This window comes from Helianthus annuus, chromosome 7, assembly GCF_002127325.2.
Source record: "Helianthus annuus cultivar XRQ/B chromosome 7, HanXRQr2.0-SUNRISE, whole genome shotgun sequence".
In the NCBI taxonomy this organism is placed as follows: Eukaryota; Viridiplantae; Streptophyta; class Magnoliopsida; order Asterales; family Asteraceae; genus Helianthus; species Helianthus annuus.
This window is the reverse complement of record NC_035439.2, coordinates 81,217,444-81,234,146: the sequence shown is the minus strand read 5'-3', so window position 1 is coordinate 81,234,146 and position 16,703 is coordinate 81,217,444. Positions and strand designations below refer to the sequence as shown.

General features: G+C 37.6%; 1 protein-coding gene across 1 annotated transcript; it reads right to left on the bottom strand.

Moving 5' to 3' along the window:
- Positions 1-715: 715 nt before the first annotated feature.
- LOC110891043 (uncharacterized protein At4g38062) lies at positions 716-4,632 on the bottom strand. The gene is made up of 2 exons (XM_022138705.2): positions 4,453-4,632; positions 716-3,086 (listed from the first exon to the last, which is right to left on the bottom strand). The coding sequence occupies exon 2, from the start codon at positions 3,065-3,067 to the stop codon at positions 887-889; it is 2,181 nt and encodes a 726-aa protein (XP_021994397.1). The 5' UTR covers positions 3,068-3,086; positions 4,453-4,632; the 3' UTR covers positions 716-886.
- Between the last annotated feature and the right edge of the window lie 12,071 nt (positions 4,633-16,703).

Here is a 16,703-nt window from a genome sequence, read left to right as displayed (position 1 = left end):
AGATGAACAACTGTGAAGACATTTTTCGGTGAGTGAAAGCATTCAAAGGATCGACAGCGTGGAAGAATGTAATTAAGGCTATTATAATGATAATGATGTGGCAAATATGGAAATCGAGGAATTCACTTGAATTTAATGATTGCAATCTATCTGTGTATGGAACATGGTGGAAGAAATAAATGAGAATTCGTTTCTGTGGATCAAGGAAAGATCAAAGATAGCAAGTCTCGTTTGGGAGAGATGGAAGTATTTTAATGTTAGAGATGTCATAATTTAATTGTTTGTTTCCTTCTCATTTTTATTTTCTATATTTATACCTTGGGTTTTTCAGCTCCGCTCGCCCTTTTTTCTATTATCTTAAAATCTTTGCCATTTAAAAGAAAAAGTATATAACTGAATAATAATAAGTGTTAAATGGATTTAATTATCTGTTATTATATTATAGCACTTTCATTAAAACATTATTGTATCAATACCGACCTAACTTTGTATTATAAAAACGTCACATAATATACCTATTACACATCATTGTCTCATTAGCATGTAACCGTTACACCAACAAATCAATTCGATATAAGAACACAATGCAATCTCTTAACCTACTTTTAAAATATCCATTGAGAATTGTTCAATGGTCTTAATGAGTTAGATAACGTGGAGATAAGGAGTTCAATCCCTATGAATGCAAGTTTAGCTATTAAAAAAATGTCATAAATTAAACACAAAGTTATTTTAATAACATAAATTACATTAAAACAATGAAACCATAAAAAATGAACAAAGAAATATATGGTTCAGTTGGTTATGTTATGTCAACAAATGGACTATTCATACAAGTCACATATCGTATTCAAAGAACAATGCATGACTGACCAAACAGCCTCACCTACCCATTCATCGTTCTCAATGGTGATCTCTCATCAACACTATTTTCTACCACATTCCTTTTGGGAGAAGACTGATGATACACATTCATGTTCTCTTTCACCGGATCAAACCGGTCTTTCAACTCCAAACACGCACTTCCACTAACCCGATTCTCATCGAAACCCGACATTATACTCCTCAAAGAACCCATCATCTGCCCGTCTTCTCGTGCTAACTTACTTACCCATTCAGACGCGCCATCAATGATACCCATCAACTTCTCATTCTCTAACGACAGTTTCTTAACTCTTGACATACATTTCTTCGCAAACCGGATTCGCGCTTCTAAATCGTTATCCAATTCCGTGATCATCAAACCCTTTTCTTGTACTTCAATCTCCTTTAAAACCATTGTTGTCCTCATCTTCTCCCAAGCTTCATGAAACAGACTCATCTCCGCTTGCATTTTCGCTAGCTGCAAAGAGAAAGAAGCGGTTGAATCATCAAACTCGCGTTCTAACGAACTCATAACCTCTTGCAGGTTATGAATTCTTTGATCTTTCTGTTCTACAAGCTGGTTAAGGTTTTGCTTTTCACACTCGTGAATCCTCTCGGATTCTAACTGTGCAAGAATCGAAGCTTCGAGTTCTTTCGCCACCCATTCTTCTTTCAAATCTTTAATATCTTTTTCAAGATCATTAATTTTTATTTCTTTCTGTTTCAATTCTTCTTTCAGGTTGACTTCAGTAGCCACTTGAGCCAAGAGGGACGCTTCTAATTCCCGTCTCACATGATGGTTAACTTCCAAATCGGTTTCTAACTTTTCAGCAACCGATTTCCATATATGTAACTCAAATTCAACCTCGTTTAACTCGCAATAACTCTGATCCAGTTCTTCGTTTACACTCATCATCTCACTCTTTGTTCGCGCCAGTTGATCTTCATAACTTTCGATCTGTTTATGCAACAACCGCTTTTCTTCATCGAACTTCGATCTAGTCTCCAAAAGTATCGATTTCAACGCCACCATCATGACTGCAAATTCCTCTTTCTCCATCGTTAATTGTAACACCAACGAGTTACAATCATCCACGTCAGCCATAATCTCCTTCAAACGAGTCTTTTTACTTTCTAACTCGCGTCTGCAATCATTCATTTCCGCAACCATTTTTTCGATTCGAGAGGCCCATTCCGCCTCGTTGACGTTATTAATCTCCTCCAACGTTTTAATCTCGTTTTGAAGCTTTATGATAGACGAAGAATTAGCAGCTTCTTGATTTTCTTCCTTCATTTCTCGAATTTTACACTCCATCTCCATACAAACACGCTCTTTCTCGATTATCAAACGATCAAGTTCGGCTTTTGCGTCCGCAAAACGCGAATCGGATTCCAAAAGCTGAATCTCTAACCTCTTTCTTCGGTCCTCTTCGCGAACAAGAGCTTGTTTACACGATTCTAATCGCGTTTTAAGATCCTCAGAAACCGTAATCTGAGAATCTAGCTTTGTTTCCAGTGTGGATATATCATCAAAGAACGTACGTTTCTCGATATCCCACTCCTTTTCCTTTACGCGAAGCTTATTTCTAACCGTTTCATGCGCTTCTTCCAAGTGCTTAAATCGTTCATTCTTCCATTTAAGCTCTTCTTCAAGTTTCGCCTTTTCTTCCTCCAACTTTTCAAACATACCGCCTTGTTCTCGCATTTGTTTAGACGCTTTAGCGATTTTGCTTTCACTCGCACACTTTTTTTGCGAAACCGATACAATCCCTTCTTTCAGAACCTCGATCTTATCCATAAGCGCACGGTTTTGGTCCTCGAGGTTCAAAATCTTTACATTTGCCTCTTCTAACGTAGAAACGAGCATTTGTTTCTCAGCTTCACATTCCCGAAGCTTTAAATTCAAATCAGCACGAAGCTTATCGTTCGCAGAAGTGATACTTACGATGACTTTTTCTTTTTCTCTGAGTTTACACTCGAGTTCTGTGAGTGACTGCTTTGCAGCGTAAACTTCGTCAGCTTTTGAGTCTACTTCTTGAGCTTGTTTCTCGAGTTTCAGATTGAGTTCTTGGATTCTTTTGAGTTGATCGTTATTCGATCTCTTTAGGTTTTCGCATAGATTGGCTTTCGCAATGTTTTCTGATTTCAGCCTTTCGATTTCGGTTTTTGCATCATCTAGCTCTTCGTAAACTTTTTCTGTCATGTTCACTGTTTTTAACTACCTGTTGATAACTAAGTATCATTAGCAACATGAAATGTCCAATGCTATACATATATGCGATGAACATTAAGCTAGCAGCCATTTAAAACACAATAATATTCTCTTATTCATTGCAGATTCAGAGCATAAACCCATTTGAGAGATATATTAAAAGACTCATTCCATTGTAATTTGTATAACAAAGACCTAACAAACTGCATCATAACATAACTACCAAATCAGACCACATATAACCCTATGTTTAACTGGATTCTAAAAACGGCAGATTCAAATTCAGTGACGTTCATGAACAATCAGATAGCACGAGTGTATTAACAACATCAATCAATTACAGAACACAATTAACGAATACGAAAAACTAATCATCCTAGGGTTTCAAATGCGTCTGTGTACAACCAAAAAAGCTTAATATACTAGCAGAAGCTACATCTCTCTAATCTATTTATAACATATCAGCCTATTTATCAAGTACACCATTCATGATTTCTTCGCAGGTTTTGGTTTTACATATTTTGACCATTTCTGACCTAGAACTACATGAGGCGCGCATCAAGTATGTCAAGCGCGCATCTATGTGCAACCAAATAAGGTTTATATACAACTAGAATCTGCCTCTCTCTCATCTATTTTACATATCAACCTGTATATCAAGAAAACCCTTCATAATTTCTTCATCAGTTGTTTTTACATATTTTGACCAATTATAAAACTACATGAGGCGCGCATCATGTACCATCTGTGTACAACTAAACTAAATAAGCTTTATCTACAACCATAAGCTGCATCTAGCTCATCTGTTTAACATATCAACCTATTTATCAAGTAAACCTTTCATAATTTCTTCTTCGGTTTTTTTACATATTTTTACCAATTTTGACCCGTAACTACACGCCTCGCGAAGGCGCACCTATTTAAACCAAGCTAACATTTGATTTCAACAGTTGTGTACCAGGTTTCCTCACCTAGTTCAAAAGCATCCTTTTCAAGTTAATAACTTAATACCAAAGACATTTACAAAGTCTAACTCTAATTCTCACTCCCTCAAGCCAAATCAAAGTCAGCATTCGACTTCTAAGCGGCAAATAGTCAATTCTCATCTCTAAAAACCTACAAAACTCCTTCCGTTGCTTAAAAAACACCTAATAAACCGCATCAGAACATAAACCCTAGGTCAGGTCAACAACAGATTCTAAAGCCTAAACCTCCGATTCAAATTCACTAACATTCACGAACAATCGGAGACCGAACTCCACATATAATGAGCATAATAACAAAATCAATCAATTACAGAACACAAACTACAAACAAAATGAGCTAATCAACCTAGGGTTTCAAAATTATCATAACGAAGGTGAAGAACAGTGTACCTGATGATCGTTGTGAAGATTATTGCAATATCAGAGCATGAATTTGTTGATTAATTGCTGAATGTGATCGATTGTTGAAGATATTTTGGAGAAGATGAAGATGAAGAAGCAGTTTCGAGTGGAGGGATTTGGGGGAAATGTGGGTTTTGCAGGTAGCCGTTGTAACTGAATCGTACCATATTATTATTATTTTAAAATGGGACAAGTAAGTTACCGTTTTACTCCGTACGACGTCGCTTTGGAGTTAGTTTTTGGTTTTCATCTTTTGCAACGACAAAAGGGTTATTTAATCATGAAATTACTTTTCGCTGATAAGTGATAAGACTATTTAATCACTCGATGTATTTTCTTGAGTTTTTATTTAGAGAAAAATGCCCGAATAGTCTCTATGGTTTCGTCTTTTTTCATCTATAGTCTTCAACTTTCTAAAATTACCTGAATAGTCCCCAACTTTTCATTTTTTGTTCCTGGATAGTCCCTGGGTCTAACTTCAGTTTGTTTTCTTTGTTAACTGGGTGTGAAATTACAAAAATACCCTTAATAATTAATAAAAAAAAACCCTAACCTTTTACCCACCCCTTTCCCTTTCCCCTTTTCTTCTCTCTGACTGAATCACCATCACCAGTTTTCCCTTTCTCTCTCTCCCTACTCTTTCTCCCTGGTACCACCATCACCTCCACCGCAGCCATCACCACCGACCACCACCACCATCGTCACAACTACCCCTGCCACAACCACCACTTCTGCCATCATCACCACCCCCGCAATCTTCATCACCTCCGATCGATCACCACCATGGTGGCAGCAGCATATATTGATCAAGTCAAACACAAACCGTAAAAGTTAAGGATATGTACTGAGGGGGGTCAGTAGCAATTAAGTTGTCATTTATTGTTCATCTCAGTTTTTTTAGAATCTGTTGATTTTACAATTTGATTCAAAGAAGACGAACCCGCACAATCGGTTTAAAGGAAGATTTTTGCAAAATTCAATTTGGAGAAATTCGACAAGAAAAACCATTTTAGGTAATGGAGGATGAAAATGAGGGCACTGTTGGTGCAAGGGGAATTTTGGAAGCTCTTGCAGGTGAAGTAAATTTACCCTTAAACCTATATGAGAAGAAAAAGGACATTACTAAAAAGCACATAATGCTCCCATTGTGAGTCTTGAGGATTGAGTATTCTACGAGGTGTCAAAGGAAATTTCCGCAGAAGGAGTTTGGGCCAAGTTAGAGAGCCTGCACGTGACCAAGCGACCTGCCAACATCTTATATCTCAAGATGATATCATACACATTCCTTATGTAAGGGAATCTTATCTCACTGGCAAGTTTTTGAAGATGTCATTGTGTGCCATTAAAAAAAAATATGAGGTTAAGGAAGAGTAAAGAAAAGTTCATGAAATGGTCAATAAAATTAGTCATAAACAAGAACAGATGCTTCTTAAATGATAATGGTGGTGATCGATCGGAGGGTTGACAGTGGAGAGGTGGTCGCCGGCGGTGATTAATGATGGGGTAATCGGAGGTGAAATAGGGTGAGGTGAAGTGGGTCTTGTTCGCCGGAGAAAACACAGAGAAGAGGAAGAAGGGTTTTATAAATAAATATGAAGAAGATGCCCGGATAGTCCCTATGGTTTGGCCTTTTAAGGAAAGGGTATTTTTGTCATTTCACACCCTCTTAACAGAGAAAACAAACTGAAGTTAGACCCAGGGACTATCCGGGAACAAAAAATGAAAAGTTGGGGACTATTCAGGTAATTTAGAAAGTTGGGGACTATAGGTGAAAAAAGGCAAAACCACAGGGATTATCCGAGCATTTTTCTCTTTTACTTATTTAGTACAAGAAAACCCTATAACTTTTCACACAAGATGCTTGATAAAAATTATATACAATTTACTTAACGATTGATCGTGCATCTAAACTTAAGCGAGTTTTTTTAACCTTCCAACATAAGCAACTACTCGAGACCTTTTCAAGTTTGCCATCACCCATGACGCACTCCCCACTTTTATTTTCGGTTTCCTTCTTCTCCCTATGAAGCTTTTTCAACACGTAAGCATATGCCAAATCGAGACTTGCAGTGGCCAAGGCTTCTAAGAAGGGCCGGCCCGGAGGTTTTAAGTGCCTTATACGAGTCGAAAAGAGTAAACTGCCATTATGGTCCCTGTGGTTTGGCCACTTTTGTCATTTTAGTCCAAATCTCAAACTTTTTAAATCTGGGTCCTTGTGGTTTCACTTTTATTGCCATTTTGGTCCAAAATTCAAAAACCCCATTTTTCACTGTTACAACCTGCCTATTTTGTCTTTTTGTTCAGGGGTAAATTGGTCATTTCATAAATATAATGTGATGAACTGCTTTTAAAGGGTAAATGAATATTTAAGAAAAACCCAGATCAAGAACTCAAAGCAGATCATCTTCCACAAACCCAGATCAAGAACTCAAAGCAGAACTCTACACACAGTCACACACTCTCTCTCAAAGCAGATCATCTTCCACAAACCCAGATCAAGAACTCATAAGAAAAACCCTAATCGAAGTGTTAATCATAACAATCAGCCAAACTCATAAACTCAAACCAGCATAACAAGAGGCTGGATGAACAACAATGAAATGGTCTCAAATGCATTCGATTGGTAATCCAGATTCAGAAACATAAACTCAAACCAGCAAAAAAAGAGATCGTATTTACAGTTATTTGTGATGTAATGGGAATCCGGGGCACTATGAATTTGCCAAAGGAAAGAAACGATGGTTCATTTTTGGAAACCATACGCTATCTCAAGATAAAGAAAGCAAGTTCCACCTCCATCCACTTTTGATTCCCCTGTTCCAGTCGAACTCGTAAACCCTAATATGGAGGGTTCTTTTGCCGCCTCTCCTGCTTATGGTATTAGCTCAAATCTGAATCATGTTGAGGTTTCTAGTGATCCCCCTGTCACAATTAAACATCAGTATGGCCACCAATCGGTTTCAAACCAACCAATCGTACCAAAAATTACCCCCAAATCTGTTACTCCCGTCTCTGGCTCAATAACCAAGGTTTCCCCCGCTATGTCGCCATATACGGAGGACGAATTAGCTCTTATAAGAGCCCAAAAGATTGCTCATGATGCCAATTTGATGCAGCAAGCTGGGCTACCTCCAAGTGGGTATCAATCTGCTAACCACAAAGCTGTAGGGGTCAAGATAAAAGGGTTTCGGAACCATAGACGAGACGGCAGTGGGGGAGGTGTTATAGGGAAGAAGAAGGAGGGGAGGGCGTCGGGTGTGCTCGTTGGAGAAACAGGATGCCGGACTACGATGTTTGGGTTAGGGTTTGGTGTGGGGTGGGGTGAAGATGATGAAGATGAAGATGAAGTGAAGATGATGAAGATGAACTGGGAAATGGATATTTAAGTTAATTAATTAATAATATGTTATATTAAATTTAAATGGACAATTTTGCCCCTGAACAAAAAGACAAAATAATCAGTTTTTATTAGTCAAATAAAGGGTGATTTGAATTTTGGACCAAAGTGGCAATAAAAGTGAAACCACAGGGACCCAGATTTAAAAAGTTTGAAATTTAGACTAAAATGGCAAAAGTGGCCAAACCACAGGGACCAAAATGGCAGTTTACTCAATCGAAAAAAAAGACACTTGTACCATAACAAATTATATAAACTATGTTTTTAAACGATGATTAATGTTATGGCATTCAACATAGCAAAATCATATTAATAGAATGACATACCCTATATTGCAGCCGCTTTTTTTATAAAATATGAGAAAAATAATAAATGAAGATAAAAAAGATACGACGATATATTAGGAAAATCAAGAAAAAGTAGTCTTGCTGTAAAAAGTTAGCGTTATGAAACATGCAAGTGTATTTAAAAAAAGTAAAAATATAAAATGTATAAAATTACTAGATAAACACTTGTTTAGTCTTATATATATATATATATATATATATATATATATATATATATATATATATATATATATATATATATATATAGGGGAAGGTTCATTTGAGAAGAAATTTAATGTGAGAAGAAAAAGAAGAAAAGGAAATAATGGGAAAATATTAAATAGTTTATAACTCCTCCATTAATTATATTATCTCTCATTAATAAAGCAAAAAACATTTTATCCTATACATTTCTATTGGTTTAAAACTTATTCTTTTTATTCTTACAAAATTTGTCTTCTCATTTGAACCCTCCACTATATATATATATATATATATATATATATATATATATATATATATATATATATGTATAGAGAGAGAGAGAGAGAGGGGGGGAGAAAGCTTAACATACTTCACGGCTTATCATACTTCACGTAGGAGACAATGGTAACCGTTGGATCAGGGGTATAATCACGCATGGAACATATAATCACGCATGGGACCACCTAATCACGCATGGGACCACATAATCACGCATGGGATCCAAAATCACGCACGTTATTTTGGTAAAAAAAATAATTACGCATGTTATATATTTCGTGAAGTACGTTAATGTACGTTAAGGCGTGAAGTACATTATACTTTCTATATATATATATATATATATATATATATATAGGATGAGTTGGGTAGAAAGTGAGTTTTTCCTAGAAAGTCTAGGAAGTAATAAGAATGTGACACGTGGCATGGAGGGATTTTAACTAAAATGGAACTTGTGTAATTTGACATTTTATTTTATTTTTGGAATTTTATCTCTCAATAACTAACAATGTCTATAATTATGGAAACTGTTTCTCCAATACTTTTTGTACTTCGCAACCTTCTCCTTCTTCGTCTTCATCATCGTCAAACACTTCTCCATCTCCACCATCTCCGAGTTCATCATCACCATTCAAATACTGTTCGTATCATCTCCGTTTTCTTAACGATGTGTTTTAACAGCAAGCAAATTAATACAGTTGTGTTTTAGCAGCAAGCAGATTCATACAGTTGTGTTTTAGCATTCAGATTCATACAGTTGTGTTTTAACAGCAAACAGATTCATACAGTTGTGTTTTAGCATTCAGATTCATACAGTTGTGTTTTAACAGCAAGCAGATTCATACAGTTGTGTTTTAACAGCAAGCAGATTCATACAGTTGTGTTTTAGCATTCAGATTCATACAGTTGTGTTTTAATAGCAAGCAGATTCATACAGTTGTGTTTTAGCATTCAGATTCATACAGTTGTGTTTTAACAGCAAGCAGATTCATACAATTGTGTTTTAACAGCAAGCAAATTCATACAGTTGTGTTTTAACAACAAGCAGATTCATACAGTTGTGTTTTAGCATTCAGATTCATATAGTTGTGTTTTAACAGCAAGCAGATTCATACGCTGTGTTTTACCATCCATGCTGGTAATGCTGGAGGATTTCTTGACGCTGTGTTTTAACAGCAAGCAGATTAATACGATGTGTTTTCTTGATGTGTTTCTTCATGACGGATAGAAAGAAGAGGGGGGGAGAAAGAAAGGGAGGGAGAGAGAGAAAAAAAAACCGCATGAAATGTGGGGTGGCTATGGAATGACAATTATTTCCATATTTAAAACAAGCTAAATGACATATCTACCCCTGATTAATTAAATAATCCTATTTTTAAGAAACACATATTACCAAAATGCCACCAAGATGATCTCAACCATTAAACACACCCATTGATTGGCCCAGATCGCTTCCTAGACTTTCTAGGAAAAACACACTTTCCGTAGAATCCCCACTCATATATATATATATATATATAGCGTCAGGATTTAGAGAGAACGGTGAAAAGTGTGAGAACGGTAAGAACGATTTTGGTGGTGACATGTGGCATTGATGTGAAATTACACTAAGGAGTAATATTGTCAAAAACCCACTCACATGAACTGGCTGTTCAAATAAAACGCCATAAAAACACCCAATTCAGAAAAACGCCATGAAAAATACCGAGTTAAAAACGCCATAAAACACCCAGTTCAGAAAAACGCCATGAAAAAACTCAGTTGAAAACGCCATTAAACACTTAGTTCAGAAAAACGTCATGAAAATACCTAGTTAAAACGCCATAAGAACACCTAGTTCAGAAAAACATTGTTAGAAATGTAGGCTTAGAAAACAAATGCAGTATGCAAGCAATGCAGAATAGAGCAGCAGCAGATGCTCTACTGTTTGATGCGCTAATAGAATAGATGCTCTAGTACTAGATGCTCTAATCAGATGCTCTAATAGATGCTCTAGTACTAGATGCTCTAGTCAGATGCTCTAGTACTAGATGCTCTAATATGTGGCATGTGTAATGTGGGATGCGCAAATATGGAGCAAGTTCAGAAAAATGTCATGAAAATACCTAGTCTAAAACGCCATAAAACACTCAGTAAAGAAAAAACGCCATAAAACCCAGTTAATTTTTTTTTTCAAAAAGTATATCAATAGTATACTCGTTGGAAAGATAAAAAAACGCTGAGTTTTATGGTGTATTTTTTTCCGAAAAATAATCATGTATAAAAAAGTTATTGTCGTTTAAATATGATGGGGAAAAATGACATGTGATTAGCATGTGCACATTTGCTTGGATCTTCCTATTTTACCCCTCCTGGTAGTTCCAAGGCCCCTATTATTTACAAAAATGTCACCGCATCAATCTAAGCCACAAACCACTAAGATCTTGTGGCTGAGAATCGTTCTTACCGTTCTCACACTTTGAGGCGTTCTCTCCTGATCCTGTTTCTATATATATATATATATATATATATATATATATATATATATATATATATATATATATATATATATATATATATATATATAGTGGATGGTTCAAATGAGAAGACAAATTTTGTAAGAATAAAAAGAATAAGTTTTAAACCAATAGAAATGCTCCATTTTACTTAATTTAATATGTGTATTTAATGTTATTAATAAGGGCATATAGGTAAATTTCTAATTGTAATTAATTAGCTAACTAATTAAATTTGTAACTCACTTTTAAATAATACTCTTTCAAGATAAAATAATTTAGGGTGAATGATAATTTTCGACATGTGTATGATAAATTTTAGTATGTGTAGGATAAATTCTTAAATGTGTATGATAAATTTAGATATGCGTAGGGTAAATTGTGGTAAATGTAAGATATATATAGGATAAATTTTGAAATGTATAGGATAAAATGCTTTTTGCTTTATTAATGAGAGATAACATAATTAATGAGAGGAGTTATAAACTATTTAATATTTTACCATTATGTCCTTTCTTCTTTTTCTTCTCACACTAAATTTCTTCTCAAATGAACCTTCCCCTATATATATATATATATATATATATATATATATATATATATATATAATATATATATATATATATATATAGATATAGAAACGGGATCAGGAGAAAACGGTTGGATGTGTGAAAACGGTGAGAACGGATCCTGTTCGAACACGTGGCAGGGGCGCTAAATGATATGCAGGGGCACGATTGTCATTGACCACATTCCCCTCAATAAATGACGTTATAATACTGTTTCAAACAAATTCCAACAGATATGACGTTTTGTTGTTTATGCTTGTTTCAATGGCGTTTTTTTTTTCAAATTATTTTTTTTGAAATGGCGTTTAAGTTTCAATGGCGTTCTTCATATATTCAATATTTGGGGTTTTAATTATTAATGTTAATTGTCGTTTGGGTTCTAATATATGCTTATTGTTTACGATCAATGGTGTTTTACACCTGGTTACTACTTGTTAATTATTCAAATTATGGCGTTTTCATTAACATGTTTTAGGAAGACAGTAACATCAATTCTTCTTACTGTTTATTATTCAACTAATGGCGTTTTTCATTATGAAGTATTGTCTCACCCCAACCGATGGCGGAAACATCGGGGCGCGGCACTGAGCGAAACAGATTGTCCATGAGTATCCATAACAACTATTAATTACCAGATACTTAAAACGTCATGTCCCATACCATAACATATCAAATAAAACAGTTATTACAAATAATTGTCTCATAAACAAATACTGATCCGACAACTCAGATTTTCAAAATAGACAATTCGTTTATTTGTTTCTAGACTCTTTCATAGCCTTGATTTCACAGCAAGCCAAGCATTTTAACATCTTAAGCACCTGCCACATATGTTAAAGTAAAAGTCAATACACATAGTGTAAAGGTGAGCATACAAGTTTAATAGATATAATAGAGTTCAAAATTGTTTACGCATAACCAGCACATACAACGTGTGAAATGAAGCACGTAAGTTATCGATATCATCCTATCAATACCAATGACTGCGGGTTGACCGCGCAAGGCAGTTCGTAATACATATTCACCACTGTGAATCATGTGATTAATTGTCCTTAACAACCCCTGAGTGAACAGGTGCTGAGTCCAAACTATAGTACTATCGTTGCTAAGGCAGGTAGACAGCAATCCATGTGTAAACATAACAAACAAGCATTCATTGAGTCACGTATAACATGCAGTAGCGGTTAGCGTTAAAGTATTTCATAGTGTGTTCGATGTGATTTAGAATAAGTAACGTATGTAACACCCAAAAGTGCGTAAAGCAAAAAGGGTTCGAGTATACTCACAGCGATGATGGATTGATAGTGTGAGTTTAGCCTGATCAGAACAATAGCATAAACGATAAGCGGCACGTAAATCGATACAAGTATACCAAGGATCGGATGGTAATCCAATCGGATGGCAATCCGATCGGATGGTAATCCAATCGGATGGCATTCCGATCGGATGGTAATCCAATCGGATGGCAATCCGATCGGATGGCCAGTCGATCGGGTGGTATTCCGTTTGGATGGTCATCCGATCGGATGGCCATTTGATTGGATTGTCACCTCGTTTGGTGAGGATCTGTTTGTGTATGATGGTTTGTGTTTTGAAGTTTTCGTTGTAACATTTTGAAAATAGAGAAGTATCTCTACCCTTCAGGTCGGTCGATCGAACGGCGACCCGATTGGCGAGGCTTCTCAGTTTGAGAACAAGTTCACCGCAGGACGGTCACTCGATCGGATGGCTATCCGATCGGGTGGCAATCCGTATGTATTGAACATGTTGAAAATTGTTTAAGTGTTGAAGTCCCAAACGTCACATGGTCAGATGGTCGCTCGAACGGGTTGCAACCCGTTCGGACGGAGATCCGTTCAACGTTCAGTCCTTCTAAAATTGAAAGAGTTTTAAGCGTGGGACCAAGGTGCAAGCCGATCGGGTGGCAAACCGATCGGATAGCAATCCGATCGGACAGCAGTCCGTCCCGAAAGCCTGACCATCTTGACACTTGGTTGTTTTTGATAGTTTTAAGCTTTGATTGAGACGATGTGATACGTGCTATGCAACAGAACCTCGTCAAGCCCCAAGTGATCTGATTGGACAGGAATCACCCTAGTCCGGTCAGTCCGTGGTTCGAGCCAGTGGTTCATGCTTAACCCGAAATCTATAGTCTCTTGGATAGAATTCAGATCCAGAACTAACACACCACAAAGAATGAGTAGGAGGTCAGAACAAGCTCCGAATCAATCGGTTTTGAGTGCATTGAATGTAAAAGAGTTGAAAGAAAGTTAGAAAACCATCTTTCAATCCTTTTCACCATGAATATGTTCAGATCCATGCAAGATCCTTGTTTATTCATGTGGAAATCGTTCAGATCTAAGTTGTTCTTGGTGGATTGAAGCCAAAACATGAAGTTCATAAGAACCCCATGATGACATCATCCTAGAACACCTCAAATCTAGTGATTTCACAGTTAAAAGTTAAGATTCAAAAGATAGAAAGGTGTAGGAGTGCGTGTAAATCAAGAAAGTACAAGATTTAGGTTGAAAACTTACAAGAATCGCGAGAAATTGAGAGAAAGCGCAGCTGGAGCGAGTTGAGTCGAGTGAGAGCTGTCACATCAAGTGATGTGACATATGAGGGGTATTTATAGGGATTCCAAAAAAGGAAAGTGGGGAAAGTGGTTGGTCAATCGGGTGGCAGCTCGATCAGGTGGCAACCAGGTTGGGTGGCAACTCGATCGGTTGGCCACTCGATTCGAGTGTCCGGCGTGACGAGTTTTGTTGTTTCGATTCGCGTGTTGAGCGTTGCGATGCGATAGAGTTTCTCATTAACCCTAACTACTAAATCTAACATACAATCATCATAATTAACTTGCGTTTAGCATTTGCGATTCGATTGCGATAGCGTTGCGATTGCGTTTCAATTGATCACCACAACATAAGCATAAATAAACATGCACAAGTAACACATAAGTAGCACACACACACGTAAACAATATCCAGAACGCATAGTTCGAGCTGCGAATGCGATTGCGATTGCGATAAGCGATAAGGCGATAAAACATGCGATAAACATCGATTAAACCTCGATTATTAATAGATACTCCACATAATACAACTAACGTAACAACACAAATAGACCATCTACAAGTCAAAGAAGTCAAAACAGGAGTTGAGCAAGGAGTGACAGATCGCAATTAGCAATCTTTTCTTCCTTTGACTTCAATCTTGACTTTGACTTTCGAAACACGGGGTGTTACAGCCTCCTCTTCTTAAGGGAATTTCGTCTCGAAATTAGGCCAAAGCCGTAACAAACAACTGTGGGTACTTCGCCTTCATGTCGCTTTCGAGTTCCCAAGTGAACTCCGCGCCTCGTTTGCCTTCCCATCGAACCTTCACAATGGGAATGCGCGAGCGCCTGAGCTGCTTGGTTTGGGGATCCATGATCTCGACAGGCTTCTCCACGAAGTATAGTGTTTCGTTTACTTGAAGATCCTCAAGTGGCACGTACAAATCATGCTCAGGCAGGCACTTTCTGAGGTTTGAAACATGGAAAGTCGGGTGGACGTTATTAATTCCTCCGGTAGTTCGAGTCTGTAAGCCACTTTTCTGATCCTTTACAGAATCTTAAAGGGTCCAACATATCGAGGCGCGAGCTTTCCTCTCTTGCCGAATCTGACCACACCCTTCCAAGGTGATACCTTTAGGAGTACATGGTCGCCAACGTCAAATTCAAGGGGCTTGCGTCGTCTATTGGCGTAACTTTTCTGACGACTCTGAGCTTTCAGCAGATTGTCTCGAATTTGGAGGATTTTGTCAGTCGTCTCTTGCAGTAGCTCAGGACCGGTTAATTGCGAGTGTCCGATCTCGTGCCACATAATAGGCGATCGACATCTTCTTCCATACAATGCCTCAAATGGTGCCATCTGAATGCTGGAATGATAACTGTTATTGTACGAGAATTCGACTAAAGGTAAGTATGCGTCCCAATTACCACCGAAATCTATGACACACGAACGGAGCATGTCTTCAAGGGTACGAATCGTTCTCTCAGTCTGACCGTCAGTTTGGGGATGGAATGCGGTACTTAGATTAAGTGTAGTACTGAGAGCGGATTGAAACGTTTCCCAAAGACGCGAGGTAAACGAGCATCGTGGTCAGAAATGATGTCACGAGGCATCCCATGTCGACAAATGATCTCTTTGGTGTAGATTCGGGCTAATTTTTCTACCTTGTAGTCTTCTCGTATCGGCAGAAAATGAGCAGATTTAGTCAAACGGTCAACGACAACGCAGATGCTGTCGTGACCTGCTGGCGTACACGGAAGTTTCATTATAAAGTCCATAGCTATACTCTCCCATTTCCACATAGGAATCTCTGGTTGGACGAGTAAGCCAGAGGGTCTTTGGTGCTCAGCCTTGACTTTCGAGCAAGTCAGGCACTTCGAAACATAGAGGGCGATATCTCTCTTCATACCCGGCCACCAGTACTTGTAGCGAAGGTTCTGGTACATTTTATCGGCACCGGGATGAATAGAATATCGAGACTTGTGGGCTTCGTCCATCAAAATCTGTCATAAATCGGTCCGCTTAGGGATCCAAATTAGGTCTAGATAATGGAATATCCCATTCGACTTATTCACTAACTGGGCTCCATCATTGAGAATCCTTTCCTACTTCAAAGTGCGTTCGGTAAAACAAGCATGTTGGGCTTCGCGGATGAGGGTTTCGAGATGATGCTGGGCGGGAATATTACGAGCGCTATGCAAATAGCTTCATAGGCTTAGAGCGTCGGCAACGACATTTGCTTTGCCAGGATGATAACGAATCTCACAGTCGTAATCATTGAGAAGTTCAACCCATCAGCGTTGGCACATATTAAGTTCCTTCTGGCTGAAGATGTATTGTAGGCTCCTATGATCTGTGAAGATCGTACACTTGGTACCATAAAGGTAGTGTCGCCAAATCTTCAAGGCAAAAACAACT